This window comes from Hirundo rustica, chromosome 23, assembly GCF_015227805.2.
Source record: "Hirundo rustica isolate bHirRus1 chromosome 23, bHirRus1.pri.v3, whole genome shotgun sequence".
NCBI lineage: Eukaryota > Metazoa > Chordata > Aves > Passeriformes > Hirundinidae > Hirundo > Hirundo rustica.
The window spans coordinates 2,092,600-2,114,819 of NC_053472.1; the positions used below are offsets into that span (position 1 = coordinate 2,092,600).

The 22,220-nt window shown below is 56.5% G+C and overlaps 1 protein-coding gene across 1 annotated transcript; it reads left to right on the top strand.

Moving 5' to 3' along the window:
• The first annotated feature begins 7,820 nt into the window (after positions 1–7,820).
• Positions 7,821–20,871, top strand: ADAMTS15 (ADAM metallopeptidase with thrombospondin type 1 motif 15). Its single transcript, XM_040085036.1, has 8 exons — positions 7,821–8,735; positions 12,863–12,995; positions 13,506–13,673; positions 14,091–14,374; positions 15,229–15,406; positions 15,494–15,675; positions 16,248–16,423; positions 17,700–20,871. The coding sequence occupies exons 1-8, from the start codon at positions 7,821–7,823 to the stop codon at positions 18,478–18,480; spliced, it is 2,817 nt and encodes a 938-aa protein (XP_039940970.1). The 3' UTR covers positions 18,481–20,871.
• Positions 20,872–22,220: the final 1,349 nt, after the last annotated feature.

Here is a 22,220-nt window from a genome sequence, read left to right on the forward strand (position 1 = left end):
GTATAAAAGCCCCAGGCTGTAAATCCAGGTAGCTGCAGTGTGCTCGGCGTGGCAAACACCAGGAGATGGGCAGAAACATTCTGTCCCTGGCTGGGAACCCACTCAGAAACAGGGAACAACCGGCTGTCACGGAGAAAGGGAAATCACTACGTATATGTTACTCCTTCTTTCCTCTTCAGCCTTCCTTCTCCATTAGTTCATGAAATTCCTGGCCTCTGGAGCACCCTTTGTGCGGCACTGGAACATCCTGGGATGTCCTTGCTGCAGTTTGGGGGTGGTGGATCCTATCCTGCTCCGTGCCCTGATTTTCTAAACCTTCTACAGGGAGTAACCCAAGCTCAGGACTTGGGCTGTGCTCCTTGAACCTTGCTGGGAGTGCCAGCCCAAGGACCAGCTCCTCCACACTTGGTTTTTTCCCCCTCAGCCTAATCTTGAAAAGAACTGAAAGAGCAAAGCAGCATTTGTCACCTCAGGATTCCTGGGAAACCAGAGGCTGGCCAGTGCTGAGTAATGAGGAGTGGGGTTAAAGGCTGCTCTCCCTTTACTCCGGGTTGTATTTACATCTCCCTCTCTATTATTATCTCCACTTAAAAACCACATCCCTACCTATACAGTAAACACACAGCCCTGGCTCCAAACAGCAGCTGCCCTGGGGCCACGGCTCTGGTCACTCCTTTTTGAAGTGTGGGGTTTGCAACGCTGGCAGAGGAGGAAATAATAATTAAAAATAATTTCGGATGCTTGTGGTGGACAGTGACCCAGGTGTGGAAGGGAACACTTCCAATCCAGATGTTGGGTGGCCAGAAAGCTGCAGGAAGGGAGGAGAGCAAGGCCAGGTGCGGTGGAGTTTGTTCTGGGACATGTCTCCGTATCTAATGGGATCCTCCCAACCCCAGAGCCTGGGCTGGTCTCCTCAGCAGCCCCTTCCTCTCCTGGCAGGGAGCTCAATCTGCAGCTGCTTCTTTCCACTGACTCGGGTGGGTTTTCCCTCCCTCTCCAGCTTCGTCGTGCTGGGGGACAATTTGTATTTTAACGCCGGCAGGAAGGTACAGAGCCAGGACCAGAAGCCAAAAGCGAGCCCTGACTCTGCCTCCTCCAACCCCAAAGCCCAGCGAAGGTGCCAACATCTCCCCGGGCTTTGCCGTACTGCCGGAGGGGAGGCAGGGGGGCGGTGGCCCCGCTCTGAACCGGGACAGGTGAGGCTGCAGGCGACAGGATGTCATTTATTCCCGGCTTTCCGCTCCCGGAGCTGCATCTTTGATCTGGGAGGACGTGCTTGCATCCCAGCTTGGAGGCGCCGCTGGTTCTCATTAGCGGCTCTCTCTGCGAACAGTAGCTGGAATTTCTCGTAGCCTCGCCGGGCTCCTTTACAAACCAGCCCAAAGACGCGCTGGGAAAGGGCAAAAGCTCACCTGTCCGCCCCTCCGCGGCTCCTCCCAGCACAGCGCGAAGAGCCTCGAGATTTTTTTTTGGGGGGGGGGTTCCTGCTCCTTCACCCCTGGCAGGATGCACCGTCAGCGAACCGCCCGCCTTCCCAGGGGCTGCCTGAGCATGTGAAAGCCATTAACTCCCCCGTCACTGTGATTTAAGGACCCTTTTGATCAAACGGCTTGGAAACGCCTGCGCCGATCCCCTCCGCGCGTCCCCGGCTCTGCAGGTCCCTCCTGCCCCCTTCCCCGAGGGCTGCTCCCGCCCGGCACCCGGCTCCCGAGGGATTTTTTTTTGCCTCCCGGGAGGAGATCCCAAGGGATTTTTTGGCTCCCGCGTTCCTGCTCTGCAGCAGCCAGATCGCCCCGTTTCGGGGGGGTCTGGGATGCTTTGCTGTCCCTTCCTTGCTTTGCAAACGGCTTCACGTCCGAATTCGCAGCTCCAGGCTGAGTTTTAGTTATTCCTTTCTGCCCCCGGCGCAGAGAAAACGCTTGGGACAATCATTTTGAGCTGCGAATGAAGCAGCTCCAAATCCCCAAAAGCTGAGACCGCTAGATGTCAGTGCTGCCCTGCGCTGCGGTGGGAAATCATAAATCCATCCCTGGGAATTTTCTGGGAAAGCGGGAGAGAAGGGGTCCTGCAGGCAGCTCAACCCCCAGCCCGCAGCAAAAAAGAGCATTTCCCGTCGTTTTCATTTAAAGTAAGCAGGTGGGTGGAAATGTCTGCCAGAAAAGCAGCTGGGCTTTAAATCAGAGTCCTGCCCCGTGTCCTGCCAAGTTACCTTCAGTGAAACCATCCTGGCTGTGAGGGTTGGGAAAGGGGGAGCCCCGGGGAAATGGTCGCTCCTGTGAGGAAAGGGGAGATTTGGGCTCGGTTCGGAGCCAGCGAGTGAATCAAGCCGCGAAATGTGCCGGTGTGAATCTGTAATCTCTGCCTTGCCCTCCCCTTCCCCCGTGGCCACCGCCACGAGAGGGCTCTCCTGCCTTAAAAGTGGTGCGGATTTAGGGTTTGTTGCCTCAAAAACCCCCATACCCCATTAAAAAAAGGGGTTTTCCTTCCCCTTAGTGCCGTATTTGGACGCCCCCAGGGTGCAGCAGCTCATCCCTGGGGATGGTTTGTCAGAGGGATGGCTGCTGTGAGAGTGATGCTGTGCAAATGTTAATTCTCCTGGATCCCCTAAACGTGAGAAAAGAGGATTTTTAGGAGTCAGGGAAGCTCAGGGACATCCGTGCTGGGTCTTGGTTCATCAGCTAATGATGCTGCCTCTGAGATTTGGTGCCCTTGATGCTGCACATATCAAGAGCCACAGCTGTGATTTGATGGTTTAATTTGATTTGATTCGATTTGTAAGAATTCCATTTCTCCTTTCTAAATCATCTTTAGAATTTTTTTTCATATATTTTTCTCTATTTCCCGTACTTATTCTCTATTTTTATTTGCATTTTGATTTGTAACGCCGTCACCCCTTGCCTTCATTCCATTTCATGCCGGCATTTCCAGAGCAAGGCTGTGGCACCAGAGGTCAGCCTTGCCTCGGAGTGGGTTTGGAGCCCCAGTTGTGTCCAGGTGGAAGGGAAGCAGGTTTATGGCTTTCCAAAATCAAGGGCTAAATCCTGACCCCAGCATTGCAGCCTCCTCCCTGGGGAGCTGCTTCTCTGCTTCCTGTCTGGGTCTTGGGGCTTCCAAGGTGCCCTGAGACCAGCACGTCAGTGAGAAGATCCTCCAAGGATTGTCTGGTCCTTCCTGAGACTCCAAAGCTGTGTCTGCTCTGGGGTTAAAACCCTCTGGGACCCCTCCAAGCCTGCTGTGGGGCTGCTTTTCCTATGGAGCAGCCCACAAATTCTCGAAATAAATATGGCACGTTAGAATGAGATACTCTTTTCTACAAATAATAATAATAATAATAATAATAATAATAATAATAATAATAATAATAATAAAAAATCTCCCCTCCTCTCTGTTCCACTCTCACCTGGTTTATGAAAACGAATGAGCTTTGTGATGGTTCTCCTGAGTGATGGGCACCCTCCAGAGCTGGCCTGTGGGATCCCCATCCCCCCAGGTTTATTCCAGGTGTGCGTGGCTTTCCTGACCCCTCAGGCTTTCCCAGACCTGCACCTCACCCCTTGAAAGCTCAGTGGCTTTGTGCACCTTTGGTGTCTGTGCTCCTGCCACCAGCATCCCAAAAAAGGGAATTAACCAAGGATGGAGCTGCCCCGGTGGGAGCTGTGCTGTGAGTCCCGGGTCGATCTCCATGCTGAAGGGAAAAGAAACACAAGATACTGGGGTTTGGGGTGTGTGGGACTGTCAGCTGGAGCTTCTAAATTCCATGTACTCTCTGAAAACACCATGGAAAAACCTGTGTCCCTGTTCCTCCAATGGGAGAAAACCTTAAATACCGAGGGGAGTGAGGAGAGGGGGATTTTGGGTGCTTTCAGAGGGAATGAACTGCCAGCACCCCCGGACCTGCAATACCAGCTGGAAATGGTGCAAAACCAGGAGTTACATCTCTTTTTTTCAGCGTACCATGCTACTGCTGCTCGGAGCCCTCCCAGATTCCAGAGGTGCCATTGTGTGTCAGGACATTGTGAGAGGGATGAACAGGCACGGGGGCCCCTCTCCTGTGTCTCCTGTGAGCAGGGGGAGCAGGCTGGTTGGATTTTTGTTGTGGGACTCAGAGGTGTGTGCTTGGAGAGCTCTAAAGCACAGATCCTCTTCTCCCACCACCCCTGTTGTGTAGGATGGTGCGGGGAGCTCCAGGAGGAGCACCCTGCCCTCCTCCTGTCCTCTCAACCAGTCAGAATAAAGCTAATTAAATTCCTCTTCCTGGTCCAAGGATGGCGCAGGTTTTAGGTTACTGGGTCCTCCACATGCTCAGGTTTCTTGTGGATCCCACCCCCAATGACCCTACCCAGACACAGTGAGATTTTTTTTCTGCAAGCCTTTATTTCCTGGAAAGCTGACTAACAATGCACTTTGACTTGTCCTCAACCCCTGGAGATGATCTTCCTTCCTGCCCAGGTGATGGGCAGGGGAGTTGGGAGAGCACAGCCTGGACTTTTGGGTGAGAGCCCAACCCTCTGGCATGTGAACATTTTATCCAAAACCCTCGAGTGGCAGTTTTCCCTGCCTTAATCAGCTTTCTGCCCTATCTTTGGCCTAAAATTCTTAAATAGATGGTCTATTTAAAACAAATTCTTTGGTGGACTGGAACATCCAAGAGATGTGCGAGGTTTGAGGTGGTTATTTTTTGCTCTATTTGTGTTTTAAAAGGAATACATTTGCATCACGGTGTTGAATAAAAGAAACAGCTTGGTGCTTCCAAGGAGATGCTTGGGATGAAGCAAGGGGAAGGTGGGAGAAGGAGAATCCACACTGCAGACCAGCCCACACTGATATTTGAAGATCTGAGTGAGATAGGTTTTACCTTAAAGCGATTTCTAGACAAAAAAAAATCAAACTAGAAGCAGAATCCACCTTATGTACTGTGATATATTTAATAATCTGCAGCTGCTCAGAGTGTTCCAAAGGCATCTTCCATCTCCATTCCCTGCTCTCAGTGTGCTCTCCCTCAAGTCACACATATTCATCCCATTTCTGGAAAGATGTGGAGTGACACCAAGGTCTCACCTGGGCCAGCTCCTTCCTTCAGCTGTGGGGTGCAAGCAGCTGCTGGTTTGTCCCCAGAGAGAAAAAAATCACATCATGTCCTCGAGCAAGGGGAAAACTAAAATAAAAATGTGCCTCCTCCTTTCGTGGAGTGCTCTGAAATGTTCCTGTACCCGCTGGAGCTGCCTGGAGAAGGTGACCAGGATGTGCTCCTCGTACTCCACAGCTTTTCTGCTCACCCTGGGCAGGGAAGTGGAGCGGCAGATGGTTTGGTTTGCAAACAAAACAACCCGCCCTGGCGTAGGTGACCCATCAGAGTGAGGGCTGGGGAGGCTGGGATGGAGCATCCAGCTGATCCATCCCTGTGCTTCCAGCCCGTGGATGCTGGCACGCCCTCAGCATCACGGGACACAGCCAGCCCCGTGCCTGGGGGAGCCGGCGCCTCAGCCCAGGCACAGCCAAACCACTCATTCCCTGCCTGCCCTTCCCCATCAGGAGGCAATCAAATGTTCTCCAGGCTGCAGATAAAGTTCCTGCCAGCTTGGTTTGACTCATCCTCTCGATGAGAGGTCCCAGATGGATGGGCTGGAGCTCGGGGACAGCAGTGACTGACTCTGGCTTGATGACCTCTAGGCTGGGGTAGCTGGTGGCAGCTCTGGAGCCTGTGGCATTCTGGATGCTGCTGTGGTCTTTGGAGAAATTCATCCTGCTGAGCAGAGCAAGGCCGTGGAAAGGAGAAATTCCCTCCTGGCACCTCGAGGTGCTCAAGGCTGTGTCCCTCTTCCCTTGCTCCTCCACTCTCTGGGCTGCCCATTGCCAAAACCCCTGGGCACGTTGCACTTTGGCCAGCAGACAAAATCCCTGATTCCCTCAGCCCAGTGCAGTCAGATGCGTTTTTTTGGGTCACAAGTTCAGCTGCAAGGCACACGACTGAGCAAACCACAGCACACTGATAGCAAAAGGAGCTGGGCTGTGGGCTGTGGGCTGTGGGCTCTGTGCCTTGGATTCTGTTTCATACGTGCACATTTCCTTCGGCTGTGCTTGGATTTCAAAGGATTCCAGCATTTGCTGAAGTCACACCAAACCCAGCTCGTCCATGAGAGACCTTAATTTTATCACTAAACCAAATCGTGGTGCTGATGAATCTGTTCCTCAGCTACAGGCTTTTGCTGAGGACTCTTCACTGCTCTCCAAAAATCCCATCCACAGTGAGATCTCTCTACCTCCCAAGAGCTTTAAGTGCCCCACACGCTGCTCTGGTGATCCCTGTGTTTGGTGGGCGTGGGGAGTTCCCGTGTGCTCCATACAGGTTGTCATACAGCCTCAGAGGAGAGGATTTTGCAGATGTTAACACTCATGGAACACTTTTTGGTGGCCAGAGGTGAAGGGGGGCTGAGGTCAGAAGTGGAAATCGCCTTTGCCCCCCAGCTGAAGCCCCGGAATGAGGGTGAGGTGGAGAGGGGTGTCCTGGGAGCTGCTTTGCTGGGGAGAACAGGGATCCCCGGTGCGAACGCGGGAATTGTTGGGGCAGTGTTACACTGTGGTGAGAGGTCTGGCGGTGCATGGAGGAGCACAGCCCAGATCCCTGTGCCTGACACCCCTGGCCTGTGGAAAACATTTGTCTTCCTGAATAAAGCTGGGAACAAAGACCTCAGCTGCCAAATAGCGGGTTCCCCACTCCACTGAAGTGTCCCAAATACCAGCAGGGAGCAGAGGATGGAGGGCTGGAATAGCTGACCTTTAAAGTTCCCTTCCAACCCAAACTATTCCATGACTCAATGGTTCTATGACCTTTTATCTTCCCTGCACACCCCTGTTGTAACCAGAGGCCCCCTCCCCTCGTGGTCACGGAGCTCCATCCCTTCACTTAGAGCAGGATTCAGAAAAACTGGAGAGTGGCAGGAGGGAGCCTGGCAGGTGGGAGCATCCCTGGGGAGCTGCAGAGTTTCCCCTCTTTGCTGCAGGAATAAAAGTGAAGAGGGTTTCCTCCAACTCCATCCCACCCAACACCCCAATCCTATCCTGTCCCATCCCCACATCCCACCTCATTCCATCCCATCCCAGCACCCAGCCCATCCTGTAACATCTCACCCCTTATCCCACCACATCCCATCCTGTTCCAACCGCAGCATCTCATTCCATCCAATACAATCCCATCCCACCCCTCAATCCCATTCCATCCATCCCATCCCACCCTCTATACCCATCTCAAACCCATATCCCACCCCATCTCAAACCCATATCTCACCCCGTATCTCACCCCATCCCAAACCATCTCAAACCCACATCCCATCCCACCCCATCTCAAGCCCAGATCTCATCCCATTCCATCCTATACCTCCCCATCTATCCCCATCCCACTCCATCTCACCCCATCTCAAACCCACACCCCATCCCACCCCATCACTCCATCCCCGTCCCGTGCTCACGGCGGTGCCGCCCCCGCCCCGCTCCGCCCCGGGGAGGCGGTGGCAGCCCCGGGCGGAGCGCGGTTCTCTCCCGGCTCCGCTCGGCTCCTCCGCCGGCCCCGCTCGGCCCCGGCCCCCGCCCCGGAGTGGCTGCGGCGGGGCCAAGCCGCGCCCCGCTCCAGCGCTATAAAAGCGCGGTGCGCCCCGCAAAGCAGGTACCGGCGGGGCCGCTCCGCTCCTCCAGCCTCCGCGGGTCCGGGAGGAGGAGGAGGAGGAGGAGGAGGAGGAGGGAGGAAGGGGGGGGGCCGGGTTCTGTTTTCTCCCCCCCGCGCCTCCCCCGAACCCCGATGCCGCCGGCCTGAGGCCGCCGAGACGATGCTGCCGCTGCTGCCGCTGCTGCTGCTGGGCGCCCCGGGGCTGAGCCTGACCTCGGGGGGACCCCCGGACCCCGACTCGGCGCTGGTCACTCCCCTGCGCCTGGACCCCGACATCAACGGGCCCGCTTATTTCAGGGGGGGCCCGGCCGAGCCCCCCCGGGGGGGGCAGGCGGTGGTGATCCAGCTCTCGGCTTTCGGGGAGGATTTCTACCTCCACCTCTCCCCCGACGCCCGTTTCATCGCGCCCGCCTTCGCCGCCCACTACCTGGGGGCGGCCGCCCGGCCGCTGCCCGCTCTCCGCCACTGCTTCTACTCGGGGGATGTCAACGCCGACCGCGAGTCCTTCGCCGCCCTCAGCCTTTGCGGGGGGCTCCGGGGGGCTTTCGGTTACCGGGGAGCCGAGTACCTGATCAGCCCGCTGGCGGGGGGCGCGGCCGGGGGGCTCCACCGCCTGCAGCGCCGCAGCCCCGGCCGGCCCGTCGGGGCCGGAGCGTCCCGCTGCGCCGTGGGCTCCGGGCTCACCCCCGGCGTGCTGCAGGCGCTCGACAAGTACCGGGGGCGTGCGGAGGGGAAAGGCGGCCGGGCCAAGCGCTTCGCCTCGGTCCCGCGTTACGTGGAGACCTTGGTGGTGGCCGACGAGTCGATGGTGAAGTTCCACGGGGATGACCTCCAGCACTACCTGCTCACCCTGATGGCCACGGCCGCCCGCCTCTACAAGCACCCCAGCATCCGTAACCCCATCCAGATCTCCGTGGTCAAGTTCCTCCTCATCGGGCAGGACGACAAGGGGCCCAAAGTCACCAGCAACGCAGCCCTCACCCTCCGCAACTTCTGCGCCTGGCAGAAGAAGTGGAACAAGGTCAGCGACAAGCACCCCGAGTACTGGGACACCGCCATCCTCTTCACCAAGCAGGTGGGTGCAGGGGGGTGGCCCGCAGGAGCTGTCCCCCCCCTGCCGCAGCCCCGCGCCGGGCTGAGGCGTTCTGCCACCTGCGTGCGGGACGGGGGAGGTTGTGCCTGCGGCTGGTCCCTCGTTCCCAGGGAACCTCCACCCTCAGATGATGCGGTGGGGAGCCCTCGCTGTCCCCCGGGCAGGTTTTGGCTAACAGCCGGGAAAAATCCCTGCCGTGGGGTGAGAGAGGCCGGGAGGTGTCCCAAGGCGGGCTGCCCCAAGGGCAGGAACCTGCTGCTCCATCTCCTGCCTCCGTGCCGGAGCTTGGCAGCGAGTGCCCCGCGGCTCTGGCGTGCACCCTGAAATGAGAGGTCTGAGCCCAGAAGAGGAGGAGCATGGTCCCGCTTCCCCCTCCTCAGCTGGGAAGAGCTCACAGCGGCACCTGCCAAGAAAAAAACCTCTCCCTGCTTGCTCTGACTCATGAGCGAGGTCCTCCTGAGAACCTGGAGCTCTCCTCGGCGCTGGCTGCGCTGCATGGACCCGGTTCAGGGCTGGAAGTGAGGCACCAGAGGTTCAGCCAGCGCTGCAGCCCTCGGGTGGGGGAGAGGGGACAGCACTGCCACCCCTGCCGTGGGCTGGCCGCATCCCTGTGCTGGGACAGAGGCTTGGAGCTGCCTTTGGTGTGGCTCCCTGGGGATGTGGGGTGTGGGGTGAGCTCTGCATCCTCCCAGCCCCACAGACTGGGTGACGCTGACCATCCCACAGCCTCTTCCCGTTGTTCCTCCTTCCCTGTGGTCCTGTCTCAGTGGGGACGTCAGTCCAGTGCCTGCACCCCAAAATCCCTGATGGGATGGGGATGAGCCCAGCTTGGAAGGGACAGTCACGTCTTATCCTGGCTGCAGCAGGCTTTGGCAGAAAAGTCTCCTTGTGTTTTCTCCTTCCGCTATCCCTGCCCAGATGTTTTTGGATTAGGGACAGGTGAGAAACTCCCCTCAGTGGCAAGGAGACCATTCCCAAAACATTTTTCCAGGTCAAGCGCGTGTGGGTGGGATGGATACAGCATCCAGCTCGGTTCAGCTGTCCCCAGCCTGGGCTGAGAAAGGGCTGATGATGGCCTGGAGCAGGAATGATGCTGTGCAGGACGTGTGAGATCTTGTCCTGTGTGTCTTCTTGTCCCCCCCACCCCGGGCCAGCTGTAAATCCTATGGGAACACAGACAGGATGGAAGCCCAGGCTGCTGGAGCAGCTCAGAGAGGAGGACACTGCTGACACCTCTGCAGGGACGAGCCAGCTCCACCTCTGGTGGAAACCCAGTGAGGTCACTGGAGCTGCACGTGGGTCAGAGTCGATCCCAGCGATTCAAAAGATGTGGATCACGTCTGGGCTGCATTTTTTACACATTGCTAAACCATCCATTCCTGAAATCCCAAAGCAAGCTCCGTGCAAAGGCACACGGTCAGGGAGACATCTGCCTTCCTTGAGTGCATCCATCTGTGGTCTCCTGACATCCTGGAGCTTATCTTCCTGCCAAAAAGCTGTTACATAAGCCCCCAACTTAAATTTCACCTCCGGGCTGGTTGATAGGCAGTTTTCAGTTGTGTCGATGAGTTGCTGACGGACGGGGCTCTCTTTTACTCCTTGGATTTGCTCCCTTCCAACATCGTTGCTGCTGAGGGATGGATTTGCCTTTGAGAAGCTGAGCCCTGATCAGCTGCTGGGTGCAGATTCCCTTTCTACCTGAAGGAAATACCCTCCTCTCCTTGTTAGCGGGTCCTGCAGAGCATCCAGCCTTCAGCTGCCCTCCTGCCTCCTGGAAATATCCCTGCACACCGTGGCAGAGGGCTTGTCCATCCTTCCCACCCCTCCTGGACCTTGGTGCCACGCCGGCAGACGTTTGCTGCTCGTCTTTGCTTTGCTGTAAAACCAAAGGGATGTTGCATGAAGGAACATCTGGCTGCAGCCTAGCACGTGGCTGGTGCTGTGGAGGGATTTGGAAAGCTCAAGCCTCAGCTTTTTGGAGTTGCTTCGGATGCACACGGGAAGCCTCTGTGGCAGGGAGAGTGCTTATGACTCTGAGCAGGTGAATTAATGCACGAGCCACAAGGATCCCCCCAAGAGACCTGTGGAATGTCTTGAGAAGCTCACAAGGGATGAGGAAAAGCCTTGGAAGGTCCCATGTAGGAGGGTCAGGCTGGCAGGAGAGTGCTGCTGCACTGAGCAGGATCCCTGCAGCCTCTTGGGGGACCAAGCATCCTCCCTGTGTCTGTGTCTGCAGTGGGGATACCTGAGCAAAGGCAGAGCCGGCTCCTTGCACGGCGCTCTCCCACCCTGAACCTCTTCCATTTCTCTCTGCTCCCCCTCCTGAGCAGCCTCAGCACGTGGCAAGGCTGCAGGAGGTGTTCAGGTGGGGAATCAGGACCTCTCATGAAAGCCCAGAGATGCTGCCTGGCATCCCCAGGCTGTCCTGCGGCGAGGAGTGAGGGAAATCCCCCTGGAGAGGCGCCGGTTGTGAGTCCCAGCGAGGTTCAGACGAGAAGTGGGTCAGTGTGTCAGCGCAGGTGTTGGGCCGGGAGCCAAAGCTCGCTGTGCTGGCGGGGAAAGAACTCTTCAAAGAGCAGTGAGGGAGCTGCCAGTGTGAGGCTGTGACGCTCCTCCCCGTGCCCCATCCTCACCCCCAGGCCCCCAGTGCTGGTCAGAGCACGGGCAGGGGGTCCTGGGCGAGCTGCACCCCTGGATTGGCTCAGTGGCAATGGCGCTGGGTCTCGGTGGTGTTTTGGAGCTGGGACTCTGTGCCTGGGCTTGCCAGCACCATTCATCAACCTGTGCCCGTCAGTGGTGGCACTGCCAATGCAATGAGGGGTTCCACCTCCTCTCCCTGCTGACAATGATGCACAACGGGATCAGGGCTGCAGCAGGGTCCAGGCTGCCCAGGAAAATTGCAGAGCAAAGCGCTGAACCCAGTTGTGTGACGGGGTTTTCCACCACCAGTGCAGACCCAGACGTTTCTTCACGTCACCTCTCTGGGGATCCCGGTCTTGCCTGTGCCTCTGCACTCTGTAGCCCCAGGTCTCCTGTTAAAGCCATCTCAGCCCTGGCTGGGGCTCTCTGAAGTCATCAGGACTGTTATTTACCCACAGCTGAACCTGCCTGCGCGGGAATGCCTTCAGCTTGGAAACCTTGCTGGAAATATTGGCAGAGCAGCTCCTGCAGGATTTTGAGCAAGGCGCTTTGGCTGGGCGAGTGCTGAGCATGAATCACACTTATTTATAGCATGGGAGAGCCCGGCGAGTCCCTTACTTTTCTTTTCATGTGGAAAACAGCTCCGTGCCCACTGCATGGCCTCCCCGGCAGCACCAAGGGAGGGGAGGATGCTCCAGCCCTCCCAAACCAAAACCACACCCTGGCAAGGGGAAAGGAGCACCTGGGACAAGGTGACTGCTAGGCTGCAGCATCGGTGTGTCTTAAATGGACTTCTGTTTTTAGCACGAGCACCTGGGGAAGGGCAGATCTGCCTGCAACGAGACCCTTCCCAGCCTCTCCCCCGGCAACATCACTGCAGGATCTGGCTGTCCTCAGTTTTGGGAGTGGGAGCCTGGGCTGGTTCCTCCTGTGATCACCTGGGCTTGGTTGCTCCTTGAAGGATGGCAGCAGTGTCTTAGAGAGGCAGCAGCACTTTCTTTAGCCTTGGAAACCTCTGGACCTGGTCCAAGGCTTTCTTGTTCCTTGGGAGAAGCTGAGAAATGAGATTGAGGGGTGGCTCAGCCCTGAGACCAAGACCAGACGTGTTCCCATCCACCCACCTGGGTCTAGTCCTTGATCTCACTCTTAAGAGAACCAGACTGGCTCCCCGTGACAAAACCAGCTCCACCCTGGCCAGAGGAGCTGTTTGGGTAGGAAAAGCTGCTGCCGAAGGCAGAGCAGGATGCTGCACACATCCCTGGTGCCAGGGTTAAGTGCAAACACACCACTGCAGCCTGGGCTGGGTCAGGATTGAGGTTTCCTGCCTCTGGATCCCGGTGTGGTTCCCATCCCTTTGGGCTTTCTTCCCGTCAGTAGCTCCCCGTGGGGGGCTGGGGATGAGGTGGGGAAGGGGAACTGTGACCCCCGTGCTGTCCCCAGGACTAACCCCTTCCCTCTGTGACTGGCAGGACCTGTGTGGTGCCACCACCTGTGACACGCTGGGGATGGCAGACGTGGGCACCATGTGCGACCCCAAGCGCAGCTGCTCCGTCATCGAGGACGACGGGCTGCCCTCGGCGTTCACCACCGCCCACGAGCTGGGTAAGGCTCCCAGCTCTCCTCCTCCTCTCAGGGGAGCTCCAGGAGCTGGCAAAGCCCAGAGTAGCCCTGGTTTCAGCCTCTGGGAGACGAGACAGACGGTATCCTAAAAGTGATAAGCTCTTCCTTGGGTACAAGACTCCCCCTGAGCCTGGTGGGAAAGGGCTGCTGAGGAAGCAGAAGGCTTTGCTCTGTGTTTCTAGGGTTCAGGAGTCCTGAAATAACAGGCACAGCTACCCCTGGGAGGGAGGAGACAGCGGGGCAGCTGCTGAAGTCACCGTCACCTTCTCTTCCCAATTTCCCTTGCCCTTCCTTTTCTGTGTGCTTTCCGTGTGCATGAGGTATCCGGGAGAGAGCTGGAATGTTTGCTGACTCTTCTGGGCTGTCCACAGCTGCCATCCTTGCGAGTCTCTGCCCTGCTCCGTGTCTCAGTCTCCCCGGTAGAATCTGGGGGGCTCCTGCTCATTGTGCTGTGCTGGGTTATTCATGCTGCCTCCCTTATCCCACCCCCAGGCCACGTGTTCAACATGCCCCACGACAACGTGAAGGCCTGTGAGGAGGTCTTTGGCCGGCTGAAGACCAACCACATGATGTCCCCCACCCTGATCCAGATCGACCGTGCCAACCCCTGGTCAGCCTGCAGCGCTGCCATCATCACCGACTTCCTGGACAGTGGCCACGGTGAGCCCTCCTGTGCCCCTCACCCCCCACTCTGTCCCTGTCCCCTAGGAACAGGGTCTGTCCCTGCAGGTGTTTCCTGGGAAAAGAGGGCTGGCTCTAGAGCTTTTCCTCTCCCAGCTCTGGAAACAAATTTAGAAGGAAATGGGAGGTTGGCAGCATTTCCGTAGCATCCAGACCTCCTGGGTGTCCCCAGCAGTGACATCTGCACTCAGGCTACTGGCAGAGCTCCAGGGCATTACCAGGAGATGGAATCATCTGTGTCTGGGGAACACCAAGATTGAGGGCATCCCTGGGGTACTTTTGGCCCAACCTCTCCCTCGTCTCCCTGCGGCAGCGCTTTCCCTCCCCAGGGAGGGAAACACAACCCTCCACACAACCCCCCGGGACCCGGCAGAACGCCTCTCCCCACTCCTGCAGGGGACTGTTTGCTGGACCAGCCCGCCAAACCCATCCCTCTGCCCGAAGACCTGCCGGGGACGAGCTACAGCCTGAACCAGCAGTGCGAGCTGGCCTTCGGGGTGGGCTCCAAGCCGTGCCCCTACATGCAGTACTGCGCCAAGCTGTGGTGCACGGGCAAGGCTCGCGGGCAGATCGTCTGCCAGACTCGGCACTTCCCCTGGGCCGACGGCACCGCCTGCGGCGACGGGCGCTTCTGCCTCAAGGGTGCCTGCGTGGAGAGGCACAACGTCAGCAAGTACAGGGTGAGTGTGCTGGGAGCCCCAGAAACACCCCGCAGGGTCACTCAGTGAGTACAGGGTGAGTGTGCTGGGAGCCCCAGAAACACCCCATAGGGTCACTCAGTGAGTACAGGGTGGGTGTTCTGGGAGCCCCCAAAAACACCCCACAGGGTCATTCAGTGAGTACTTCTGCCAGAAACCCCAAAAGCACCATCATTGAGTATAAGGTCACTCAGTGAGTACAGGCTGAGTGTGTCAGGAGTCCCCAAAAACACCCCACAGGGTCACTCAGTGACTACAGGGTGAGTGCCTGTGCTGGGAGCCCCAAAACCACCCCACAGGGTGACTCTGAGCAGGTGCTGGCTGAGATATTCCCAATCTCCTGATTGTGGAGACCCAGCATGGGGACAGTGACGTGGGAATGGCAGGAGATCCCTTGGGTATCATGGACTTCTCGAGGAGTGAGGCTGCTGCCCTGCTCCAGCCAGCCCTGGGCAAGTTTCACAGAATTTGCTCTGTAGGAAGGGACCCACAAGGATCATGGAGTCCAACTCCTGGCCCTGCTCAGAACCATTCCCAAGAGTCACACCACGTGCCTGAGAGTGTTATCCAATGCCTCTTGAGCTCTGTCAGCCTTGGGGCTGTGAGCACTTCCCTGGGAGCCTGTTCAGGGCCCCACCACCCTCTGGGGGAAGAACCTTTTCCTGATATCCAACCTAACCCTCCCCTGACACGCTCCCTCGTGTCCTGGTCAGCACAGAGAAGACATCAGCATCCACCCCTCGGATTCCCCTCACGGGGGAGGTTTGTGGGCGGCTGGAGGGGTTGAAGGGATGGAGATGCCGGGTTTGCACCCCCCATCCTGTCCCTCCCCGCAGGTGGACGGCGGCTGGGCCAGGTGGGCGCCGTACGGGCCGTGCTCGCGGACGTGCGGCGGCGGGGTGCAGCTGGCCAGGCGGGAATGCACCGACCCCGTGCCGGCCAACGGCGGCTCCTACTGCGAGGGCATCCGCGTCAAGTACCGCTCCTGCAACCTGGAGCCCTGTGCTGCTGCAGGTAAGGGTTGCAGCTCGGCTCGGGCTGTAGTAAACTAAAGCTGGAGCTCCAGGCTGGTGCCCGACACCCCGTCCCTGTTATTTTCAGTGCCAGGGAAGAGCTTCCGCGAGGAACAGTGCGAGGCTTTCAATGGCTACAGTCACAGCACGAACCGCCTCACTGCCTCCGTCTCCTGGGTTCCCAAATACTCCGGTGTCTCGCCCCGGGATAAGTGCAAGCTCATCTGCCGGGCTAACGGCACCGGCTACTTCTATGTGCTGGCCCCCAAGGTTGGTGAGAGACCCCCAGGGTCAGTGCCCGGACTGTGGGATGGCTCCAGTGCTCCTGGAAATGAATAGATTTTCCTTGTCTGGTGGGTGGGTGGTGTTAGATGATGTGGTAGAGGAGGGGAGTCCACCAGTCTGGGGGCTGGAGTTTGTCCATGGAGGGTGTTCCTCTGGAAGATGTCATTTTTACCTGTTCTAAAGGTGCCTCTGGCACATCCCTGTGGTCCTGGGATAGAGGGGGATAGTTTGGGTACTGGGGAAGCAACAGGGTGGACATCCAGGGGTGGGACTGAGCGGAGTCGTGTTAGCAGTGTCTCCTGTGCAGCTTGTTCCCTGCAATGGAAAAGGCAGGAAATTTTATAGACAGGAGCAGAAAAGGGATGTGGTCCCATCCATCCCTTCTCAGAGACCCCAGAATCCTGCCTGGAAAGCAGAGCATGAGCAAAGAGCGACGTGGTGCCTGCTGGCATCTCCTCAGCGCCTGTTGGATGGATTGGGGTGGGATGGGCACAGCTGGGAGGCCTCGGGAGGTGTGAGGGGGAAATGCAGCAGCTTGTTTTTCTCTCCTGGTTTAGGTTGTGGATGGCACCCCTTGCTCCCCGGACTCCACTTCGGTCTGCGTCCAGGGCAAATGCATCAAGGCGGGCTGTGATGGGAAGCTGGGCTCCAAGAAGAAGTTTGATAAATGCAGTGTCTGTGGAGGAGACAACAAGAGCTGCAAGAAGGTCTCGGGCTTGTTCACCAAACCCATGTGAGTGTTTTGGTGACCACCAGTGCTTCCCCAGCTCAACGCTTTGGTGTGGGGGATGCAGGAAGGTTGTGGAGATGGTGATGGGATGGATCCATCCTGAGCAAAATCTGCTGGTGCTCGTGTACATCACTGCACAGACACCTGGGCTGGCTCTGAGGGAGAAGCAGGACACATTTAATCTTCTGTTCACTTCTGCTGATGGAGTGCTTATAGCTGAATTAATGCAGAAGCCACGAGGATCCCCCTAACTGATCTGTGGAACATCTTGAGAAGCTCACAAGGGATGAGGAAAAGCCTTGGAAGGTCCCATGTAGGAGGGTCAGGCTGGCAGGAGAGTGCTGCTGCACTGAGCAGGATCCCTGCAGCCCCTTGGGGGACCAAGCATCCTCCCTGTGTCTGTGTCTGCAGTGGGGATACCTGAGCAAAGGCAGAGCTGGCTCCTTGCATGGCGCTCTCCCACCCTGAACCTCTTCCATTTCTTCCTTGAGCTGGAGGGGCTGAAGCTTCTTCCTGTAACTGGGTGACAGGACAGTCTAGACAAAACTCAGTTCAGCCAGCAGATTCAGAATGATCTTCACAGGAAGACGACAAACGCAGGGGTGGGAGGATCTCAGGGCTGCAGCTGTAGGGTGCAGGAGATGGGGACCTCTGTACTACCAACCAATAAGATTAAGCAGAAGCCATTTATTGTTCACATTAACCTGTGCTTGGATTTCAAAGGATTTCAATGTTTGCTGAGGTCACACCAAACCCAGCTTGTCCATGAGAGACCTTAATTTTATCACTAAACCAAACCTGGTGCTGATGAATCTGTTCCTCAGCTACGGGCTGTTGCTGAGGACTCTTCACTGCTCTCCAAAGATCCCATCCACAGTGAGATCTCTCCACCCCTACAGTTGTAGATGCTAATCTGCTTGTTCATGCATTCATGCATTATTTGATTTGTTCCTGCATCTTGTCCACACGTGCAGCACTCACCCTTCAGGACACCTAATGGGTCAAAGTCCATCATCATGTCTGCCTCCTTTAACTAGGTTTTGCATTCTTAGCAGTCAGTTTCTCAGGCTTTTTTTTCTGATTTTTAGAATAGTTTGTGTCTCCCTAACCTTGATACATTCCGAAAGAGCTGATAATAACAACGAGTACCTACGGGTGGTAGTTTGGCTGGAGCACTTTGTACTCCAAGTTACTCAGATACGTTACTGCAGTAGAGGGCTGAAGTAACGCGCGACATCCCTGTGCCTGATGTCCTGCCCTGCCCGCTCTTCTCTTCCAGGCACGGCTACAACTTCGTGGTGGTCATCCCCGCCGGCGCCTCCAACATTGACATCCGGCAGCGGGGCTACAAGGGGCTCGTCAGCGACGACAACTACCTGGCGCTGAAGAACGCGCAGGGCAAGTACCTGCTCAACGGCCACTTCATCGTCTCGGCCGTCGAGAGGGACCTGATGGTGAAGGGCAGCGTCCTGCGCTACAGCGGCACCGGCACCGCCGTCGAGAGCCTCCAGGCCTTCAAGCCCATCCAGGAGCCCCTGACTCTGGAGGTGCTCTCCGTGGGAAAGATGACCCCTCCTCGGGTACGCTACTCCTTCTACCTCCCCAAGGAGAGCAAGGAGGACAAATCCTCCTACAAGAAGGAGGGCAAGACCCCACCGGACCTCAACAACAGCGTGCTCAGCCTGTCCAACCGCTTGGACGGCGGGAGGCCGAGCTACAAACGCCCCTCCTACAAGTGGGCTGTGGGCGGCTGGGAGGCGTGCTCCGTCTCCTGCGGCGACGGCTTGCAGAAGCGGTCGGTGGCCTGTCGCGACTCCTACGGCCAGCCGGCCGCCGAGTGCGACGCGGCGCAGCGCCCCGCCGATGTCCGGCTGTGCGGGGAGCCCTGCCCGGCCTGGGAGGCTGGGCCGTGGTCGCCTTGCTCCAAGAGCTGCGGCCGGGGTTTCAAGAGACGGGCGTTGAAGTGCTTGGTGCCGACCGGGCGCCTGCTGCCCCGGGAGAGTTGCAATTTTCGGAGGAAGCCGCAGGAGCTGGATTTCTGCACCTTGAGGCCGTGCTGAGCGGGTCGAGGGGGGCCTGCGAGGAAGGGCGCGGTGTTCCTATGGCTGGGGGCAGCCAAGCAGCAGCCGGAGGTTGGGAGCGGGGGAGATGTCCATAGCGCAGAGCAAAAGGGGGAGAAATAAGAAAAGAGATGGGAAAAATATAAAGGGACCTGGGTGTGGGGACAACCCCACGCGCCTGGGAGAGAGGGCTTTTACCAAGCAGGTCGCTTGGAGACGGAGCGGGAATGAACATCTACCTCGAAGCCACTGAACGACACGGGAACCACCGGTGGAGGCTGGGAGCTGGGGGGGACAGATGAAAACCAGGAGGATCGTCCCTGCCTGTGATGGATCTGTGGTACAGGCAGGGAGATGCCCCTAAATTGCACAGATGAAGCCGCCCCCCACCTTCCCGGGACCAACCCTACCTCCCTTCTCCCTGGACTCCCCCAACACTCGTGCTGAACGGGACCAAAAGGATTTACCAATGCAACGACCACCGGTGCGATGAAGCGCTGGGACCGACACCTCCAGGGCTTGCTGGTGGGGACTTTGTTGTCCCAGCAGCATCCCTGGGCCAGGCTGGAAGGTGGTGGCTTTATTTTCATTCTCTCCTCGTGTTTATGACCTGACCAGTGTAAATTTTATGGTGCTTAACTCTGTATTTTTTTAACCTCCTTCCTCCCCTCCTGATGGATGTAAACCTTGCATAGCAGGGCCGGTGTTATTCCCAGGGGATCTCACCAGCCTGAGGTTTCCTATGGTGCTTTGGGATGGGGCTGTGTGAACATCCAGATGCTCCTTTACACCCTGGTCTGCCTGAAGCTTTTCAGGGCTAAAAGGGATCACAATGGACCTGAGGTTTGAGCTGTCACTCCAAAAAAGCAAGAAGCAGCTCTGCTGTGGTTCCACAGGGTCAGACGCAGCCCCCCCCGGTCACTGAGACTTTGCTTTGCTCTGGAAATGGTGCTCAATGCTCAATGGGACCAGTTTGTCATGCCCAGACATCCCACAGCCTCCAGCCCTTAACCAGGTTGGGGTGTTTTTCCTCTGTGTGAAGCCTCCCTGAGATATCCTGACCTCTATCAGAGCTGGGGCAACTGCCCCGGCGTCTCTTTTGAGCTGAGGGAGAGGGAGATTAATTTGGGTCTTTGGCTTTCCTGAGGAAAAAGAGGCTCAGCAGGGTTCAGGCACGCAGGGAAAGAGGGACTGTCGAACCTCTTGCTGCTGCAAAACATCTACAACCATTTTCCCCTCCCCAGTTATTATTCTGGGGTTGTTCTGTACCTCTGACGATTTTGTGGCATCGTGCCCGTTGTGGTCAGAGGCTGGTTTACCTCTCCCAAACCCCATTTATCCTTTAGGTCTCTTGCTCAGATCAAATCTTCAGGCACCACTGAATTTTTTTTTGCTTTGTCACTGATGAAGGTGCTTCTTAATCAACGAGCTGTGACTGTGAGCAAGCCAGAGCTTCTGGGTCAAGCTGCGCAGTTACTGGGATCAGCAGAAAGGGATTTTGGGGATGAGACACAGATTTTGGGTAGGCAGAAGGTGCCATCTCAGCAAGCAGAGGCTTGGAGCCTGCCGTGCTTGTTCAGTCCCTCGGGGGCACAGCACGGAAACTCCGTGGCCCCTTGGGTGGCTCCAGAAGGTCTCTAGCTGTGGGCAAGGTGGGAATGACAAGAAATGGGACAGGTGGCATGAGGGTTCCCTTCTTTGGTCCTTCCAGCAGCTCTCAGACTCCTTGTGACAATGTTTGTGGGCTCATCCTCCCTGGGGATCCTCCTAGAGGATCGATCTAACGCCTCTTTCAACACAATCGTATTTTAGGTCTCCACGCTGCTCCGCAGAGCCGGGAGCAGATGTTGTGGTTGCTCTGCACAGCAGGGAACGGGAGTTAATGTTCTTAGGAAATCCCTTCCAGGTCTCCATTCCCATGAACATACATTTTCCGAGGGTTTTCCTGCATATCTGAGCCCGCTGCGCTTTCCTCTGGGGACAGAGCTCTGAGGAGCTGCCCTTTAGTGTCTTGCCATCCCACAGCTGGTTTCTAAGCCACCGAGAAATCGTCAGCCTCATTCCTGAGGAGGGGAGGGGTTCCTCGTGTGTGGTTCTTTTGCTGAGGGTGCAGCAGAAGGACGGAGATGCCGATGGTACTGGCTGCTTTGTGTATACCATGTATACTGAACATCGATCTCTGCTGTTTGTGCGTCAATAGCAAACCTGAAATAAATCTGTATTTAAAGTTACACCTGGTTCCCGGGGGGACACGGTCCTGCAAGAGTTGTTTTGTCGGTGGCTGTGGGGCATTCCTTGTTTTATTGTGATCCTGACCCCTTTATAGTGTCAGCTCATTAACTAAAGAACAAAACTGACAACTTTTCAGGCTACCTAAAACCAGAGGCCAGACAGAATTCAGAGAATAAAAAGCAGTTCTGTTTATGGAAGGGCCCTCAGGGACATTTAGGGCAGACAAAGCCCCCCAGGGGCTGCACCCAAAATGGACAATGGTCACGGGTTCGCACACTTTGATCACTTTGGGCCATTTGCACATTAGGGTTCATCTCCCAATTACAGCTGCAGCTAATGAAGTCATTGACCCCAAGTTTGCTGCCCCCAGCTCACTTTTGTTTCCATCTCTCAGGCCTGAGGCAGTGAGGTGCCCTTGATGGCCAGGCCTGGAGAGGAATTGTTGTGTGTGAGCAAAATGGGGAAGCAGCAGCTCCCACTGTGTGTGGGGTTTGGAGTTCTGCACTAAAGAACTGCAGGGTTACAAACAGATGAAAAACAGAAAAGCTAAAATCCTAAGGCATCAAAACAATCACCTTTAAAAGCCCAGTGTTTTATTCTGATTTGGTTGTGCTACAGGATTGGTTATTGGTAAAACAGAAACCCAGCCCGGAGGAGCCCAGTGGTGAATCAGTCCCTGTGAGCCCCAAGGGAGCTGGGGAAGTTCAGTGGAGGAGGCTGGTTTGCCTTGGGCTTGAATCAGGATGTTCTTTTGTCAGAGTTACAGGAATACAGAGTTAAAAGGTTTGATGTAAACTGGAACAGCACTCTCACATCCTGGAACAACTCTGTCTGTGTGCTCCTCCCAAAATTCTCAGCACACCCTCCCTGAGTCAGAGCCCTCTCTCTTCCCTGTTGCACCATGGCCAACGGTGAGATAAAGCCCTTCCTTTTCCTGGGATGTGTCAGCTCAGGGATGCCTGATGTCACCCCTCCAGCTCTCAGCAGGTTGCCTGGGATTTTATTTTCCCCCAGCAAATGCCGTTTATTTCCCCGTTATGCTGTAATGATTTGGCAAATTTCGTGTGTTTTACTGGGGGGAAAAGCTCTGTTTGCTTTTCATCATCACAGAATCCCAGAATGGTTTGTGTTGGAAGGGACCATGGAGATCATCTCATTCCATCCCCTTCTGCCACAAGCAGGGACACCTTCCACTATCCCAGGGTGCTCCAAGCCCCTCCCGACCTGGCCTTGGACATTCCAGGGATGGGGCAGCCACAGCTTCTCTGTGCCATGGCCTCCCCACCCTCACAGGGAAGAATTTCTCCCTAATGTTTAATCATAAAGAAACAGACACAGCTGAGAACCTGTGCCCTCAGCAGCTCCTATAGGGAGCCTCCCCTCACAATAAAGTTCACTTTCACCCCAAAGAGATCCCACATTTCAAAGGCACCAGCTGCAAAATGACTTTAATGGGAACAGGGAGGGAGATTTCCCTCCTTATAGCCATAACTTTTGCCTCAGGTATC